This window comes from Phaethon aethereus (genome assembly GCF_964289735.1).
Source record: "Phaethon aethereus genome assembly, chromosome: 11".
Taxonomy (NCBI): Eukaryota; Metazoa; Chordata; class Aves; order Phaethontiformes; family Phaethontidae; genus Phaethon; species Phaethon aethereus.
In genome coordinates, this window is record NC_138587.1 from 20,161,030 (window position 1) to 20,179,601 (window position 18,572).

The 18,572-nt window shown below is 39.4% G+C and overlaps 1 protein-coding gene across 1 annotated transcript; it reads left to right on the forward strand.

Annotated features, from left to right (window-relative positions):
• Positions 1 to 1,130: 1,130 nt before the first annotated feature.
• On the forward strand, positions 1,131 to 2,366 carry LOC309408724 (protein BTG1-like). The gene is made up of 2 exons (XM_082004625.1): positions 1,131 to 1,270; positions 1,418 to 2,366. Exons 1-2 carry the CDS (start codon positions 1,153 to 1,155, stop codon positions 1,768 to 1,770), a joined length of 471 nt encoding a protein of 156 aa, XP_081860751.1. The 5' UTR covers positions 1,131 to 1,152; the 3' UTR covers positions 1,771 to 2,366.
• Positions 2,367 to 18,572: the final 16,206 nt, after the last annotated feature.

Consider the following 18,572-nt stretch of genomic DNA (forward strand, 5'->3'; position numbering starts at 1 on the left):
GCAGTTAATGCACTAAACAGAATTCAGTTTACTTAACTCTTGCATCTATCTTCAAGTGTGCCAAATTCCCCACTGCTCGCAGGTAAACAGGCTTTCAGAAAGAAAACTGGTGCTTTCTGGACCACCTCCTTTCCCGAAAGTAACCTATACGTTCTTGCATCACTCTTGCCGAAAAACTTTTCGTGCTTAGCTAAATAAGGAGGGGATATCTTTTAAAGCTTTCTTGCTGTTTGGCACGTAAGAGTGTCTTGGCCTTGCAGATGCCTGTCAAAAGCGATAGTGAGGTATTTTTAGACTTTGCTCGTATTGGGTCTTGAGAAATGAGAGTGAAAAGGGCACAACGCACGACAGCCGTCATGTCTGCCTGGAATATCGCTCGTGACGGAGTGGACGTCGTACGGCGCTGAGGAGCGGAAGGAACTGAGAGGAGCTGCCGACAGCCTGGGCTGGAAATCTGGTGCTCCGAGCAGCAGCAGGAGGAATTCAAAGGAGTTTAATGCGGTCAGAATGGTAAATGCTGAACGTGAACGCATGCGTAACCTGTTCTTTCCGTCGCGTCGTAAACAAGAGGACACTTGAGAAACGCGGGGAAGCGGAGCGGGCGCTGACGCTGCAGGCTGGCAGGAGCGGTCACCGGCTGCGCAGCGACCGAGCACACGCAGGCGTGAGGCGGAGCACGAAGCCGGGCCGGGCCTGGCCCTGGCCCTGGCCCTGGCCCGGTGGAGACCCGCGGCGCGGCAGAGCGAGGCCCAAGCGTGGCGCTCTGGTGCTGCGGTCGCGTCTTGCCGGTCGAAACGGCGCTACCGATCGTTACGCGCAGCGGGGCGCGGCCCGGGCCCGGCCCCCTCGCCGCTTCCCTCTGTGCCTCGCCCCGCCCCTCCGCCAACAAAACAAACACGGCCCGGCCTGTGCGGGGCCCAATGGCCGCTCGCAGTCGCCGAGGCCGCCCCGCCCCTCGCTCGCCGCCGCCAATGGGGCTTTGGCCTGCCCGCCTATGCAGGGGGCCGGGGCGGGGCGCCGTCGTGCGATGCGGCTTGTTGCGCGGCGCCGCAATTGGCCGGAGGCGCGGGGGCCGGCCCGGGGCGGGTGCGCCGGCGCTGGCAGCGGGCCGGGGCGGCGGCGGCGGGGTGGTGCGCGCTGGCCGGAGCGGCCATGAGGACCGAGATCTCCACGGCGGCGGCTTTCGTCACCCGCCTCCTGCGGGCCGCCGGCGGTATCGGCGAGGAGCAGCTGCGGTGCTTTCGGGAGTGCCTGCAGGAGGCGCTGCGCGGTGAGGAGCGGGGGGGGGGGCGGGGAGGGCCGGCCCGGTCGGTCGCCGCCGGCCCGCTGGGGGTCCTGCGGAGCGCAGCCTCCGCGGGGATGAAGGGCGGTGGGGCTGCGGGCCCGCGGTAAAGCTCCTCTTTGTTCCCTCCCGCAGAGCACTACAAGCACCACTGGTTCCCCCTGGTGCCCTCCAAGGGCTCCGGGTACCGGTGCATTAGGATCAACCATAAGATGGACCCCTTGATAGGAAGGGCAGCGGGGATGATTGGACTGAGCCACGAGAGACTCTTCCAGCTCTTACCCAGCGAATTAACTCTTTGGGTCGACCCTTTCGAAGTGTCCTATCGCATAGGTGAAGATGGGTCTATCTGTGTCCTTTATGAAAGTCCCCAGCCTGGTGAAAAGACACCTAAACCGCTGGAGAGTAGGACCAGCTGTAAGGAGGAGTGGAGAATTGGCAGATCCAGCCCTTCCAAGAATTACAACATGATGACAGTTTCTAGTTAAAAACTAGTATTCCTTGTACAATAATGTATGTATCCCAATCTCATGGTAAACTTCGATGTAACCAAGGTTTTGGGGTTTTAATGATTTTTTTTTTTTTTTCCATCCTATAGTCATTAAAGTTGTAGTAGTAGTGCCAAGTTCTTTGTGGCCAAGGGCTAATGTATAAAGCAGTTCTTTACACTGCATGTTACTTTCTGGATCATGTACTGTACAGTCAGTTGATTGTTTTACACATTTATATTTTCAAAGAAGTTTTGGCTATTTGTAATAAAAAGCAATATTGTAGCTCTCTTTATGATGGATTTTAGTCAAGATTAACACTTGCAAAAACGTTTCTCAATTTGCAGAGCAATAATACGAAGGGGAGTGGGAAACAGATCTAGCAAGCTGCACATAAATCTTTCCAGGGACTTGCCTGCACAGACTTCTCTCAGGGTCATTCAAGTTTGGTTGCGAGGTGCAAATCACAAAAACAACTCTTCTTACTTTTTTCAAAGCATTCATTTATTTGAGGGCTGGATTCCATCATGCCCCAACATTTTGAAAAAAAGAATTGGGGAATTTGTCTTGTTATTTCTAGTTATTGGAGTAGAACAATAAAGACTTGCTCACACTGCTTTTGACTTGTTGGGGTTTTTTTTCTTCCCCAGGCTTTTTACATTGCTCTCAAAGCTTGCTCTAGCTATTTCTAATCGTGACAGATATATTCGCAATTAGAAAGGTGTTGCTCGGAACATTCATCTTTATTTCAGACCACCACAAAATGCTTAGTTCAGTAAAGCTTGCTAGCTCTGTGTCCGAGTAGAGCTGAATAATCTGAGTGGGGTGGCGTAGTTTTTTTCAGTGTGCGATATATCAAACTGAATGGAAGCAAAAGTATTCCAGCATTTGATTTATTGCAAAAAATGTTTGAGTTTTTTTGGGGAAGTGGAATTTACATTTAAAACCATCTAGGAAACTAGAATGAAACGCTGATCATCAATACTGTGTAACTACCTTGACTTTTCTGGAAGGTAAAAACCTGCCATTTCTGGTGTTGAGTTTCTTCTCATTTTGTCAGCATCTCTAATACCAGTTGGATACAAGTTCGGTAAAAATACCAAGTACAGTGAATTTGATGTAATAACAAAACTTAACCATTGCTGGTCTACGTGGAGACTCTTAATATTGATATTCCAGTAAAGGATTCAATTTACAGATGATGTGATTCCTATTCTAAGAAGCAGTTGTCTGTAATATAGCTATAGAAGCCTGCATGCTGTCTAACATTGCTGTTTTTTTGGTAGGCTGGTGTTCGAGCACAGTTGAATGACTTGATGAGAAGGAACTTTGTCTAGTATTAGTATGTCAGAAAAGAAAAAATCTTGGCTTTGTCAATAACATGGTAAAACATCAGTGAAGGGAGGTGTAAGTCTGGGCAAACTGGAAAGGGTTGAACTTAATCTCACATAAAGAGTGTGGGGGTTTTTTTTTTCTTTGCACTGGGGGGGGAAAAAGGTGTGGCTTCTAGCTGTTTGCCTTATTACTTTGGTGGCAGGCTTGTCTAGTAGTATTTGTTTAATCTGAATAAAAGGTATAGTGCGATTTTCTTAGTAATTAAAACTTTGTAAAAAAATGATTGTGTGTTTCTGGTTGTATCAATCCAGTAAGTAAATTTCTGGATTACTTTAACAAATGGGTGTTAAAGGTCTTGTGGCAGATTGCCTTTTTATTATGCAAGATTGAAAATCAGTTCTTGCGAAATGGGTTTATTCTCTTAGGGAGACAGTAGCACTGTTTTTTTTTTTTTCCTGATAGAATTACCTGCACTGAATATTTCCTTAGGACCTCTAAGGGGAGGTACTTATTTGTCAGTAATTGAACAGAATACTTTGAATCTGCTAAGGGTGGGGTGGCCTCTTTGATTCAATTTAATTTGAAAGATAATTGGCCTTGCGGCATGTGATACTAACATTCTATCTGAAAAGATGTAGCATGAAGTTTTTAGCTTAACAGTGGATTTACGTAGCAGTGAATGTTTAAAGTGGAATTAAAGACGAACCTGTATGATTTCTGGCTACTGGGTGTGGTTTGCCGTGAAGTAGGGTACAGCAGGTTTTTCAGATGTTCTTTTCTTGCCTGGTGTCTGTCTGTGTGTAAGAGTCAAGAAGAGCCTGGATTAATCCAGCCATGGTGAATTCTGTTGCTTCTCATTTATTAATCCTACCATATTCAATGGGATATTTCATACATTATATAATGTCATGTCTTGAGTATCCTATGCTCTCTGCAAGTTTGGTATTTGTCATTGAACGGGACATTTTTGTTAGTGTAATTCAAGTTCAATTTCATATACTTAAGCTACAGACATAGAGTTGGAGCTACTGTGCTGACAAGCAGGTAGAGGAGACTGGGGAGCTTGAAGAAAATGCACTGAAGCAAATAAAATACTTGAGCTGCAAGTAGATACACCATAATATCTGTGACATCTAGAACTACATTCCGTTGCTATTAAAAAAAAAAAAAGTCAAAGACCTACTAACAGCACAAAGGCTGTTCTGAGTGAATAGAGCTCTTGGTAGTAAGCCAGGGAGGCTGTTATTTGGAGGAAGTAAATAAAATTAACTTTGTGTTTTCCCTAAGAGGTGGTAAGTTTTGCATTCTGCCATTACAACAAACAAGCCAAAATCTTAACATAGTTAAAATTATGTACTTTTCACACAAGACTGACTGCATCTGATCACTCATGATTTAAAACAGAACTGTTTGTAATTCTATAGGAAGAATTATTGTATGCTAGCCTCCTGGAAGCAGTAAGGGGGAAGGGTATATTTATTTGTTCTCATGCCTGTTTGTATAAGAATGGGTTAACTCTTGGATAAGTAAAGCTGAAGGAAGAAACATTTATCAAGGAAGAAAACATACATTTGCCTGTCTCTCCAACATGTTGCCTTGCTGCCAAGACAATTAAATAACATTTGTTTTTCTCAGTTGTAAAATCCAAATGAGACAGAAGGTCCCTTAGTTTATATAGCCTGACCACCTGCATACTGCGATTCCTATATATTGCACCCCTGACTCGTTATTTGCAACTAAGAATACAGAGGTGTATGGTTTTGAACTGAAAACTTCAAGCAATAAGGGTGTTGTCTGTATTTGTTTCAGATTCTATCACTTTTAGTGTTAGGTAAGTTCAAGTATGAAATCTGGTATGTTAAGTTTGATTTCTAAACATTGGTGTCCTTGCTTCTTTATCCTCAAGATGAAAGAGCCTTCCAGTATGGCCTCTTGTATGCACTTCATACTGCAATCAAATATGGATTAAAAAGATAAAGCCTTTTACGTTTGAGCATAAATAATTTTCTTTTAACTGGGATTTACATATATGCTTTCTGCAAACACTCATTGAATTTTTTTAATACGTGCATGAGAATGTGTTCTCAAGAAATGAGTGCAGTGAACCAACTGATCCAGATAACACTGTTCCCACCATTATTTGCCACTCCACCAGCACTGACAGTACTGTGATCTTCACTTCACTGAGAACCATGTAAAATTACTTCAAATCTAGTACTGACATAATTGCTAAATATGAGGTCTTTCACTTAACTCAGTTTTAATTCCTGTAATGCATTCTTTGCTGTGCTGCTTTTCTTTAGAACGCTGTGTTTTAGATTGAAGTGCCTTATAAGAAGAGCTTAAATAGTTAATGTTATTGTAATTATTCACACAAAGGACAAACCCCAGGCTTGTTTAACAGGATAGCTTTTCTGTGTAACCATGCTGACTGGCGTTAACAGTATCGTTCTACTTTAATTATACTACTTGCTATGAAGTGAATTAATACTTTATTAATTAACCTCTTTTCTACATTTAATCTGTGATTAAAAGTGTTCTAACTCTCCTGCAATTATTAGTTGTTGCTTTTTTTTTATATATATATTGGGATGCCTAGTCTGGAGACGTTTTCTAGTTATTCCCACATGCACTGGAAATAGACATCAGGGTCCTGCAGATATCTGAAGGCAGTCCCCTCCATTTTTCTGGACCCTGTGGTTATGTTTTTCCTTATGAAATTCTAAAAAAGTATCTTGATTATATCAGTTTTAGTCATTAATATATTGGAAGTACAGACAGGTAATACCGAACACACACAGCTTTTTGCCTCACTTTAGCAATTCTACAGTCTTCATCTTTTTAGTACTAGAATTCATTTATTTGCTGATGTATCGTAAAAGATCGTTGCTTTTGTATAGCTGTTTTTCTTAGCTATTTTAACCATGGGTTTCCCTTTCACATTTTTTCAGAGTTTTTTAATTCACAATAATCCTGGCAAAAATGCTGGCTTTTTTCTGTTTCACCTTTTTTACCATGCTTGTATGGTAAGGGGTATGACTCAGAACTTGGATCTTATCTTAATTTCTGCCTTATGTTGTGCCAGTGTAGCATCACAACAGTCATCATTTTGTGCGATTCCTCTGGGCTGATGCATATTGCCATGGCAGAGTGGGAAGACTTGTATTGTTGGGTTGACAGAGGCATTCTTGTTCTTGAGTAGTAAGGTTGATCCTTTTTACTGTCACCATATTGCTTTTTAGAAACTATTTTTTCTTGTGGTGCCTGAAACACTCTTGGTAATTTTTATGCTATAAAAGTAATAAACCCATCTGTTTTCATTGTTTTCTAGGTGGGGACTGAATTTATTCCAGTAATAACAACTGATATTTTGCTTCCTATTATAAGGCTATGTAACATTTTTCATTGAGAAGTAAACCACCGGTTTTAGCTTGTAATTTGGGTAACTTCTTGGGGGGGCAGTATATTTTAATTGAAATGGTATTGTATGAAAGAATCTTTCATCAGCTTGGGACAGTCACTCTGCACTGTGAGATTCAGTTGCCCCTTGTTTGCAATCAGGATGACTAACAGATCTCTAAAAAGTGTCAGGAAGCAATGAGAATGCAAGTTAAATTGTGATTTGTGACAAATTTGGTTTTATGATGATTTTAAACTATCAGTGCCCAGATTATTGATGGTAATATTTGTATAGCCTCATTAGGAGAAGCAGCTATATAATGTCAGTTGTTCTCCCCAGTGGTTCTTAAAAATCCAGAGAAACAAAAACTGTAAAAGATGGCAAATGTCCGTTCAGTTAAATTAAACAGCAACTCAGTCTTGAGTCACTGAAAGGCAGAGGTGCAAATCTCTCTCATGATAAAATGTGTGCTTTAGTAGGCAGAAGAAAAATTGTATCACAAAATGGCTCTATAAAGTTTTAAGCAAACCTCTTGTGCTAAATAAATACCCAGCTTAGAAAAATAAGCTTGTAATTCTGGAGTTATGCCAAGTATGAAAGTTCATCTTGAAACAGAACACATTTTAAAAAGAAAATGCATATATAAAAGTATAAATGCAGTCTTTGTAGATGCTGTGATGCAGCAGCTTTGTGTATGAACTTTCTAGAATATAAACTCTTAGAAACTTTATTTGTAGTTCAGTAGTAACAAGTACAATCAACGTCAAAAGGAATTTTTACTGTAGAGTTTTCGTGGCTGCAGTATGATGTTTGGGATGATGCAGTGCAGAGCCCAGTCATGCAAACTGTTGTTACACTGGTCACCTCACACAGCTGACATTAGTGACTTTGGCCTCAGATAGCTGGTATTACTTCTGTGTACCATGCCTAGGATTGAAAAATCTACATGAAGAATGAACAAACATGCAAGAAAACTGAGGAAAAAGGTAGGTTGTACCAGAAAATACCTCTCAAGCTGTCTGAACACTGAGCCCCAGTTGTTCCAGTAGTTCTAGGTAGTCAGATGATAATGCTGCACAGAAGCAAGTTTGTTGTATCCTCAGGTTACTGAACCTACTTCATTTTACACTGAGTGCCTACATGGAACTTGCTTTCTTCCACTGGGGCTCTGAGGAGGAAAGGAATTTGCCTGTTATTTACAAATATTTATGAATAGATACAGAAATACTTAGCAATTATGTTATTTGCAACACCTAAGCTTTATTTTTCATGCTGCATATAGGTAAGTAAAATGCTAATTAGTATTCCTAGTGTACAACATCTTTATGTGCAATTCTATTTTAATAACCATACCTATGTAGGATATTCATATGCAGTTGACACTTTGCACTCGTCCCCTACCTATTATTTATACAGTGTCATTAGCATCAGAACAGTGTTATGTGAATGTTTCTATTGCATATATGCAACCTGAGGGTTAGATTTGTGTAAAGGCACATGTAGCAGCAATGGAAAAGAATATAATCTCAAATACTGGCTTACGCTTTTATATATTCTTGGAATGGATTATGACAAAAGCTGACCCCTTAGACTTGCCTTTTCTTACTGTGAGTTTGGATTATCATGCATTGTTAGGAAGATGGTGTATTTCTTAGGTTGCAGAAGTATAAATGAAAACGGAATTTTTCTAACATGTATGATGACATATTATTTATTGTTCAAAATAATGTATCACTCATCCAGATCCTTTCTTCAGGGAAGTACGTTTTTTTTTCTGGATATACCAGAGGTCATCAAATGCACGTCTCACTTGACTGCATGTTAAAGGTTGATAAAAGGGTTTTCCTCTGGGAGAGGAAAAATATGTACAAATGTGTTGGGAGAGGGTCATCTTGTTCTTTTTGCCCCACAGTGTGATGAGCTGATACTGAAACTGAATGTGTTGAATATTTTGATTTGGATTTCAAGATGCTTTTTTTCAAGTGGTTGAAGCATACATGCTTAAGACCTCAGTCAAAAGTAATTAAATATGTACTTGAATTTAGCACTAGTGCTGAACATTTAATGTGGAATTAAGTATTTTGATGGATGGAGATTTTTCTGAACAAAATTAATTCAGAATCATGAACTGCAGTGTTTATGGAACACTTGGTTTCATCATTAGTCTTTTCACTAAATTATGTTTAGCTAATATCTCTGTCAGTCTTCATATTTTTTTTTAATGACTCAATGCTACACATTTTAAGTAAGAGAAAGGTGTTGCTTCTATAGAAGTTAGTAGAATTACTCCCAGATTTAACATTGAAAGCCTTTTGGTTCAGGCCTAGATGAACATTTCAAGCACTTGCACTAACTGAGTCCTGTGTTCCATTACCTTCATGGAGCTCCTTTTATCTTCTGAAGTATCAACTGACTTGATTCTAGCTGAAACCTTATCTGTTCTGTGAGTCACTTCACCAGAAAAGAAAATAATTTATCTGCCTATGTTAAGAGTGTCACAACTGTACATGTGCGCCATATGCCTTGATGGTATATTCAGGGAAAGCTGTGTGTTGTTTTCTAAAATAAACAGATATTTGTGTTTTTTTCCACAAACCTTTAACATTGATTATTTTTCTAAATGTGGTCTAAAACACTGATTATTGAACACTTCATGGAATGAAAAATGAAACAAGAAGTCTGGGAACAAAAGTTTGCTGAAGGTAATGGGCTTCTTTTTAGCTGTGATCCAGAGTAGTCTGTGTATCTATCTCAGTTTACGGGACTAGAAATCCAAAGAAAAGCACATGCAAAACAACTTCTTGTTGCCCTCTCTTCCTCCCTTCTCACCTTTCTGTGGTTTCTCTATCCTTCAAATAGTCTTTTCTCATTAAATTTGCTAAACCTTTGTATTGACATGAAATGGAAAGAGATTAATGTTTGTTGATTGACAGACACTGTCTTGACAACGAATGTAAGAATTGGAATAGAAACCAGCACTGGATTAAAAAAGGAAGATTAATCCAGAGTTTTGATGTGCCATCTTTTTCCAGCCTATTACAGCTGTCTTGTTTTCCTACCAGATTGGCAGGTGTAACACTATACTGCAATGTACCTTTTGTATCCTGTTCTTAGCGGCAATAGTACTTTAAATGATCTAGAAGTTACTTTTGCAGAGAGAATTATCTGTTCCAGTATCACTTCACAGGGATCCATGGTTGAGAATATTGAGATCTGGTATCAGCTTTGTTAACTAAGTGTGTAGGGCAAACAATTATGCTTTTGAAAAAAGTTACTCTTAGCATATTCAGCATATCAGACAGGATCCTAAAAAGCTATATACATTTTCTTCTATGCCTCTGCTAATATGCTTTAAAGTATTTACATATTTTACAGCAGTTGTTTCCTTTAGTGATTACTTCACTATTTCTGAAGATTGGATTATTTTGTTTAGCAGTGCTGGGTTATTGTTCTTCTAGTAACATATCTCCTGGTGTGGTTCATTGCCTATAAACTAACTATTTAACATACTCCTGCAATGAACTGCATATTATTTCCACTGCTTCAGACAACTAAACAAATTAAAGCTGGAATTCCATTTTCAGCAACAATATCTAAGCTTTATGCCTGTATCTACAGCTAGTTTTATTCTTACTTAAAACTGCCAGTGAATTAGTAGCCCTAAAATATATCTTTTAGTCTTTTTTCCAGTAAGTCTTTTTCATTTGTAATGCAGTTGTCTCATGTTTCATGCTTGGTTCCCAATTTTTAACCTTTTTTCCACAAGTATATGCTGAAGTCTTTAATTGGCATTTTGATGATCGTTTTGTTTGAAATTCATCACATTTCTCTTATTTCTCTCCCTATCCCCCCCCAAATTTGCAAGTGCTGTTTTCATATCTGAGTTCATGTGGTTGTAATCAAACCGTTTTCTGGTATTGTTCCTTTCTATGTGTGTCACATCAGTGATGGCTCTCATCTTGCCCTACCAATATTTTTCAGTAATTGTTGAATGTTTTTCCTGTTTCAGAGGAAGGGGGAGGCCTGTCACCGGGAGAGATAGTTTGTTGTATAGAACATGTAAAAGGTTACCGTTTACAGGCTATAACCCGGTGTTGTGACAAATATCTCACTGTGCTGCAGAAAAATGGAGGAACTGAAAAACTTGCATGCAAAATCTAAAGGTAGTTGCCCCTTTTGTAGGAAAACAAAGCTGAGCTTACTTTTTAATGATTCACAGTGTTGGGGGAAATTTTTTTTCTACCTTCATGCTTTATTTATGGAGCTATTGTTTGTATCTTTGTTTATGCTTCTTGGAAGAGGGACTATTTTTATGTAATCCACCTGGTGTGTTTGTGGACATCTCCATATAAAAACAAATAAAGCAGTATTTCAATGTTCCTTTTCTCATCTATTATATAAACTCCCTATTTGTATAAAAACAGTTCCTTTGTATTCATTTGCATTTAAATGACTTATCGGTAATACTTCTGTTACTTTAGACATCATGTTTAGAATGATTACTTTAGGAAATTGGTGGCAGAAAATGGTCACTTTTGATAAAGGTAAATTTTTGGTAAAGCAAAACATTTGTTACAATCAAAGATTCTAGTTCTTCATTTCTGCTAGAGTTAAAATATCTGTGAAATCAAATGGGTATTTTAAGTTGGCAGTAATATGAAGTAGTGGGCCTGAAAATTTGATAGCAAGAGAGGACAATTAACTTTGTATCATGCCTCATGGTCTAAAAGAACAGTGTGATGCTTGTGAAAGTTTGCTGTCATTTCACTTGCTCCTAGTGCGTATGTGGGCATGTCTATCTTTTGAAGATCTTGTGAATATCTTCAACATCTTGTAAAGCTTATCTATGTACACAGATAAAAAATAACAAAGCCTTCTAGGGTACGATATAGTAGGAATACTGCAGCAGAAAGGAAAATATATGTCATTAAGTACAGCATCTTGGGTTATGAAATAAAGCATCACACCTAAAATACATTGTTAGTAAGAGAAAATTCCTGATAGATCAATCTATATATGCAGTTGTGTGTTCCCCTCCCCCAGTTTGCTCTTTGCTCTGTCATTGTGTTCTGATGATGTCTTGTTTCTGTAAGGTGATGATGTATAAGCAGAAAAACTGAAACATGGTGGTGTTAATGCAAGTATCCCCTGTAGCAGCAAGAGCCAAATGTGGCAAAATGGTGCTTGTAGGCAGATGGGAGGGTGGGAGATAAAGGTAATGGGGAATAAAAGTGACCAGACTCTTCTCAAAACTCAGAAGGGCCCTTGGGAAATGTTCATGAACTGGAAGGAATACTTTTGGGGGACAGCTAAAAACTTAGAGGGTAAGATCGATATGTTGGTCCTTTTACTTTGAATGATCATAGAGTGATCTTTAAACAAGGATCTTATAATAAATAATTTTTACATGTCTCAGGGATTCAGAGTTGTCCAAGAAGGTTGATCTATGTGTAGTTCATATAGCTGTACAGATAAGTACTGGTTAGGCTGTGTTCCCTTTTTTGAATAATTGCTGTGAGCCAACTTCTGGTAAGTCAGATTTTGGCGGATAATGTAGGCTATTCCTGAAATGGCGTTTTTCCCTTTGAATCAATGTGAATCCAGCCTCCTGAAGAGTCTCCTGTAAAGGCTCTTAACATAATTGTATTTTAATAGTGTTGTGCCCTTGATGAAGAATTAGTCATGGTATGATTTTCACATCATAACGTTCCAAGACTAATCTCTGAAACGCAATCTGCATGCAAAAACAACAGTTCAGGCGTACGGCCTTTGATATTCTGCACATTTTGTGTTTTATTTGCTTCTGTTTTCCTTTCTTCTACTTTTTAAGTGCATCTTCATACCTGCCATCTGTATGCTCATTCCTATTAAGTTTTTCCTTTTGCTTGTTTCCACTGACTTTTAACCCCTTTCTGTGCATCTAAGATCTCCCATTTGAGCATAGACATTGAAATAGCAGCCTGACTTGCAGAAGTGTTATGTGAATTCAGAGCCTTCTGATTTGAATGGGAACTGGAACCGATCAGCCCTTTGAAAATTAATGAGCTCAGTCTTGCCTAGAGGAAGTATGGAATTGTGAAGCCAAGGTAATCTAAGTAACCTCAGTGACCCACGTTCTCTAAAATACTTTCTGCAATCAAGATAATGGAATAATGACAGAGTCATTATAGCTCTAACTCTGGCAAAACCAGATTATATTAACTTTAGACCAGTATCCTGAGGGAACATGAGGCTAACACACCACACAGGGATATGGAAATACTTATGCATAGGATCCCCTGGCCTTGGCAAGTAAGGAAACCCATGTGTAAGGCACGTAACAGCAATAAAGGTAACGAGCAGTTGTTTGTAAAGGTAGAAGAGGCCCAGTCTGCAGGGCAGGAGAGCCATGACGGATTCAGTTGTAGGTGCACTTGTGCCTGGCCTCGTACCTTGCATTGCTGACTTAGCTCCCTGGCTTGACCTTGGACTGCCTTGTTGCTACAGATGGCTTGGCAATCACCTGCCTGGGCCATCCCTGGTCACTGTCCCCAGTCCTGCTCTGCTCTTCTTGCTCGGGTACTGCAGGACTGCACCCCTTAGTGCTGTGCCTTGCTGGGGTGCCTTGCTGTCACCCCAGCTCCTGGCTAGCCTTCCTGTGCAGAGCAGCTGCTCCTGCTGCTCCCCTTGCTGCTGCAGCGCAGCTGGGGCAGGAGCAAGGACCTGAGCCAGCAGAAGAGCTCTCAAATGTGGCTTCTCAGCTGTACCTCATTGGGCTTCTCCACCAGGTCCAAGGCCAAGCAGCTGTGCTGTGTCAGAGCTGCACCTACGCTCCTGGGGGCTGGGAACTTGCAGAGGAGGATTACAGAGAAAGATGGATGCAGGCTAGTCATGGCTATTACAGTTCATGCACCCAGGGCCCTGCTGGCACTTTATCTGCACGAGCAGATAAGGAGGGAACACTTTAAGAGTATATTAACTCTTTGGGTTGGGGTGTCTCTTGTTGTTGCTCTTTTTTAAATTAATGTTGTAAGAATACTGAGACCATAAAGTCAGTCACTGAGAAGTTGGCTCCTGTCAATGTTAATATTACATGTGTACGTTAGCAGATGTTTAGATTATAATATCATTGAGACGAAAAAGGCAGCAAAAGATACATCCTTAATTTCAGTTATGTGACCTGTAATCCCATGCTGTTTCCCACTGTATTCCCCATGATTGTTTCAATGCTAATGCCGCTTAATAAAAAATGTAATCTTTAATGCAGTAAACCAGCATATTTTTCAACGATCTTCTCTCAGAAGTTTTTTTAAATTAACTTTTTCAACAAAAAGACCCAGCAAAAATCTCCTTCAAACACTTCTGTTTGAAACAGATAGTCCCATGAAATAGCTGATGAGGAACACAATGAAAGTTCAGTAAAATTACAAGAAACTTTATATAATGGGAAGTCTTTGAGCAATCTCTTTAGATGTGTCTGTCTATATTAATGAACAGGAGCTGGAAAGCAGATTCAGAGCTTCTCCTTTTAATGAATTATCTGGGATCTCCAGTTACCTGAGTGTGTGCAACTGTTTTTGCTGCTGCTATACCATATAGTGCAACAGCAAAAAACCCCAAAAGCCAATCCTGTAGATTTTACTGTATGAAGTATGGGACATGTAAGGGGGGGAGCAAGTATTAAGCTGTGTGTAGACACACCTGTGTGTAGTAGCTCCTCAAACCAGCAGATGAGGCTGTTTCCCATTATATCTAGTTTGCAACACTGGAAACCTGTAACTGTGTGACAAAATATTAATATAGATCAGTTGGGTTCTTACAGAACAGCAGTTTAGAGTTTTTACTTTCACCATCAGTGCTATTTTTCAGACACATACAGAAATAAAGTAGATCAAGCAGTTATGTGAACAGCATTTAACTTCCTTTTTGCCGTGCAAAGTGAGAAAACCAGACCATTTTATTTATACAAAAATATACATATCTTGTAATAAGTAGTGTTGAGACTTACCAGTCTCTTTCTGTCTCTCTTGCTCTGTGTCTGATAGTCATAGATTTGTTTTGTAAAACATACTGCTCCCAGAGCCTCATGAACTGAATCATAGTTAAAAAAACCCAACAAACATTTGTGTCCGTGACTTTTGCTGCTTTTGTCAGATTATCTCCTCTTTGCAGATACTTATTCCTAGCTGGGGGACAATTATTACATTATTTTTGGTTGGTCTGCTGTCTTTGTTTTGTGTTGGGTAGTAGGATTGTTCTAATGGATTTTACAATTATGTTTCTAGTAGCTACAAGTATATCTTTTGTCACTGACTGTTAATTGTAATTAAATGTCTATCTCCAGGTATGATTTTGTAAATGTCTTTTATTGCACTCTAATTTAGTATCAGAGATTCATAAATAGGTTCAAAACTGGCCATCAAGCAGAACACCCAAGTAAATTTTTTGAATTCATGCCACATGGATTTGTACCGTCTGAGGTGCCAAGCCTTGTGTTAGAAAGGGCTTCACTGCTCTTTGGGCCTGTTTCTGTTCTGAGAAGAACAGAATTTGATCTAGAATTTATGCTTGTTTGGTCATCTGTAATTCCTCAAAAAGCTTGACTTGAGAGATCTAGAATTTTTCTATATATTTTGGTATGTATATTTTTCAGTTGCTGTTAGGAATATTTCTTCTTTTCCAAGAAACTTTACTATTTTTTTCCTAGAAACCTATGCGGAAAGGTGTGAGATGGGTGCTCGTTATTCATGTTTATGCTTTTGCTCCATGTGACATACTTTCGTAAAGATTATTATTGCAATAGATATTGTTTTACACTTGGTTTTGGCAAACATTCAATCAGGAAGTTCTAACAATCACTTGTTAAATATCCACTTCATTCCACCTTAATCAAGAAAACTGTAGATTGTCATCTTTGAAATAGCTGTTTTAAATCACTAAGCATAGTTTAGCGGCTTGCTTTATCACTGATACTCTGATAATGCAGATCATTTCAATGCTCTTTTAACATGGGTAGATCTAGCAGTAAAGGGATGGCAGAAATCTGTGTTTTCTCTGGGGGAGGAAAATAAAAAACCCACCGAAAGCAAAGTGGCAGCTCATGGACTGTGCAATGAATGATGTAGTTCTCTCTCCCAAAACATTTCTTTGGTGATGTGCTCTCTACTGATTTTTCAGAGCATGCCCAGAAGTATCTCTTCGTTCTGTGCTTTTTCTTCTTTCCTTGAAAGGGCCCCCATACGTTCATCCTGCTAGGAGGTTCTGTAGTGCTGCTAAAAGTACAGTTTCATAATCAGCTTAATCTGGTCTGAGAATGAGCTAGCAACAAAATGGCTAATCCTGCACTCCCCATGGGTTTTGATTGTGTTCCCATTCCTTTCTTAATGATGGCTGGAGGACTTCTGTGGTGACGCAATGCGTCGTACTGGTTGGCTGAGTCAACTAAAGAACTTGAAAAATTAAAAAAAGGGGGGGGGGGGCAAAAATTCCCACCCAAGAAAACCTGACCATTTGTTTGATGAATAATCTCCTCTAACATGCCACACTGGGTGTAAACATGCGAAGGGCAATGCGAAGAGGCGGCACAGGAATTTGAAAAGGAGGATAAGATTGTCCTTTTGAGATAGGATAGTATTTACATTGGCTTTTCTGCTTGTGAAACTGTGTTATACTTGTGTTTATGTATTGGAGATGACAGGTAATTTGAGGTTTAAAATTTGAGGAAAATGTCTCTTGAAAATATAGGTTCTGTTTATTGATTTCAGTTGTGACGGTTCCAGTAAACTGGGTTCTTAAAGGGAGTTGGTCAGGGGAGCATTCATTTTATATGCTGCTGTTTGAATTCAGAGATCACTCCAAAATTATTAGCACTGAAGTCAATGAAATGCGGTGTATATGAATTTAAGGAATTATAACTTTTAAAGTATTTGATAGCTGTGTTGGGAACATAAATATGAATTTATCAGTAAGTGTACAAAAGAAACTGCAGCTCGGTCCCTCTGTACCATCCCCAGATATTGTCAAGCAGTTTGGTGTTTCTGGGTATAAACCGAAACATAATGTATGACCAGTTTAAGTCAATTTGTAGTTTATCTTCTGGAGACCTTTTACTTGGTGAACTAAAAGTTTTAACTGAGAAGGTTTCAAGGTTTTTCAAAAGTGCGTTGCCAAATGTTGTCAGTTTAGCTGAAAAACTCAGAATAATACACATGTTCTCTTCCCTATTTAAAGATGGTCGTGCAGGGCATGTGTTAAAAAAAAGTTAAGATGTGCTCTCATTTAATCATTAATAGGTCCAAGGACTAAACACAAGGTTAGGGTATGTTTGTGGTGTCAGACAATATAGTGTTTTTCCAGGGGCAGTTTTATGTTCCAAGAGGGTGTTTGATCATAAGTGAATAGTATAACATTAACAGCAAAGTATCTGCAATAAGAAGTGTTAGCCCATCCTGAAAGCAGCAAAAATATTGCTTCTACGTGACTTCTGACCAGGCGACTGAGTCTGCTCTGGTAGTTTGTTTTTGCCCCTTTATCTAAAGAGCATTTTGTTTTCCAGTCGCTGGTGTGTCACTTAATACAAGGCAAGACCAAAAAGCTCTTTATCCCTTCATCTTTCCTTCCTTGCCTACAGGATTAAAGGCTGTAAGAACAGACTTCAAGGAGGTGCTTAGATGTCTTGTTCCATTCTGCTTTAATACCCTGTCAAAGCTACTAGGATTTCACCATAACATTCTGCTTTAAAGACCTCCTACAGTTTCTAACTAGATCATCTTTTCCCTGTATTTTCTCTTAGTGGTCCCAAAAATTCACCACCACACTTGTTTTTTGTTTGGTTTTTTTTTGGGTTGTGTCCCTCCCCCTGGGTAATTAGTTGCATTTTTTCTCCATAAATGTGCAGGAATCCTTTGCATGGAAAACAGTATTTAATGGTCTTATTTATGCGTAAAACTATAGCCTGTCTTGGCAATTCTTTGGAGTTATATATACTGTACAGAACAGTTGTTATTTATGCTCTCTGTCTATAACTTCATTTCCTCCCTCATCAGATTGAATGTAGCAATTAAACCTCTTGGCTTAACCTCTTTAATTGCTGCTTATTCGCATCTGTGATTATTGATGGCTGGGTAAGTTTGTGCAAGTGCTTGTCTCTTCACAAACATGCATGTGGCTTCATTGACCTTAAGTCAGCTTTCTTGCTACTTACAGTCCTATTCCTGAAACCATTGGCTTGCTTAGTTTCTGAAGTATTTTATTGTGGTTCGAAGTACCCCGTAGGCTTTCTAAAAAAGCCATCAAATGACACACTGCAGTCCTAAGTCCTACTCTAATCTTTTTTTTCCTTTGTTGGGTCGATGTTTCTCAGTCAGTGATGATGGTGAAATGACAGTTGCAGCATGAGACTTCCTCCATTTCTAGTATGTGTATGAAATTACATTCATAAACCATGGATTCAAGAAAAAACTATGTCATGGATCAGTGGTATCATTCTGATAATAGAAAAAAAAAGGCAAAGCTTTACAATTTTAATGAGGTGCGAGTTACATAAGTATACTCAATTTTTGATGGTCTGAGTATAAGAAAAATATAAACCTGTCAGTCTTATTTAAATGTTATAATTGCACCTTTTGAAAACTGAAAATGGTGCAGTAGTTTAAAAAAACAGTAATAATATGTTGTAGCACAATTTCATTGTAGTATTACCATGTCTATTCTTGGACTCACTGCCTTGAATTTGTGATTTTTAAACCTGATTTCTCCAGGCAGACATTTCTAGGTCCCAGGATAGGATCTTTTGTGTTACGCTTACTCTTTTCATAAAGAACAAAATATCCTTTCTTTTATAGAAGCCTTTCATGTTAGGAACCTGGACAACTAAATGTAGCCATTACCACAAAAATCCTTCTCATAAGCTTAAAGACCTTTGTATTATTGGCACCCAATTTTATCATGAGCCTCAAGCAATGCTATCTTTTCCTCAGATCTCGATTTAATGAACTTTTTTTACCATTTCATTCTCATTCCCTGGTAAACTTACAAGTCGTAAAAGATGGCATATGTGAGAGTCCAGCGTTGATAGCTGTGGGGCATG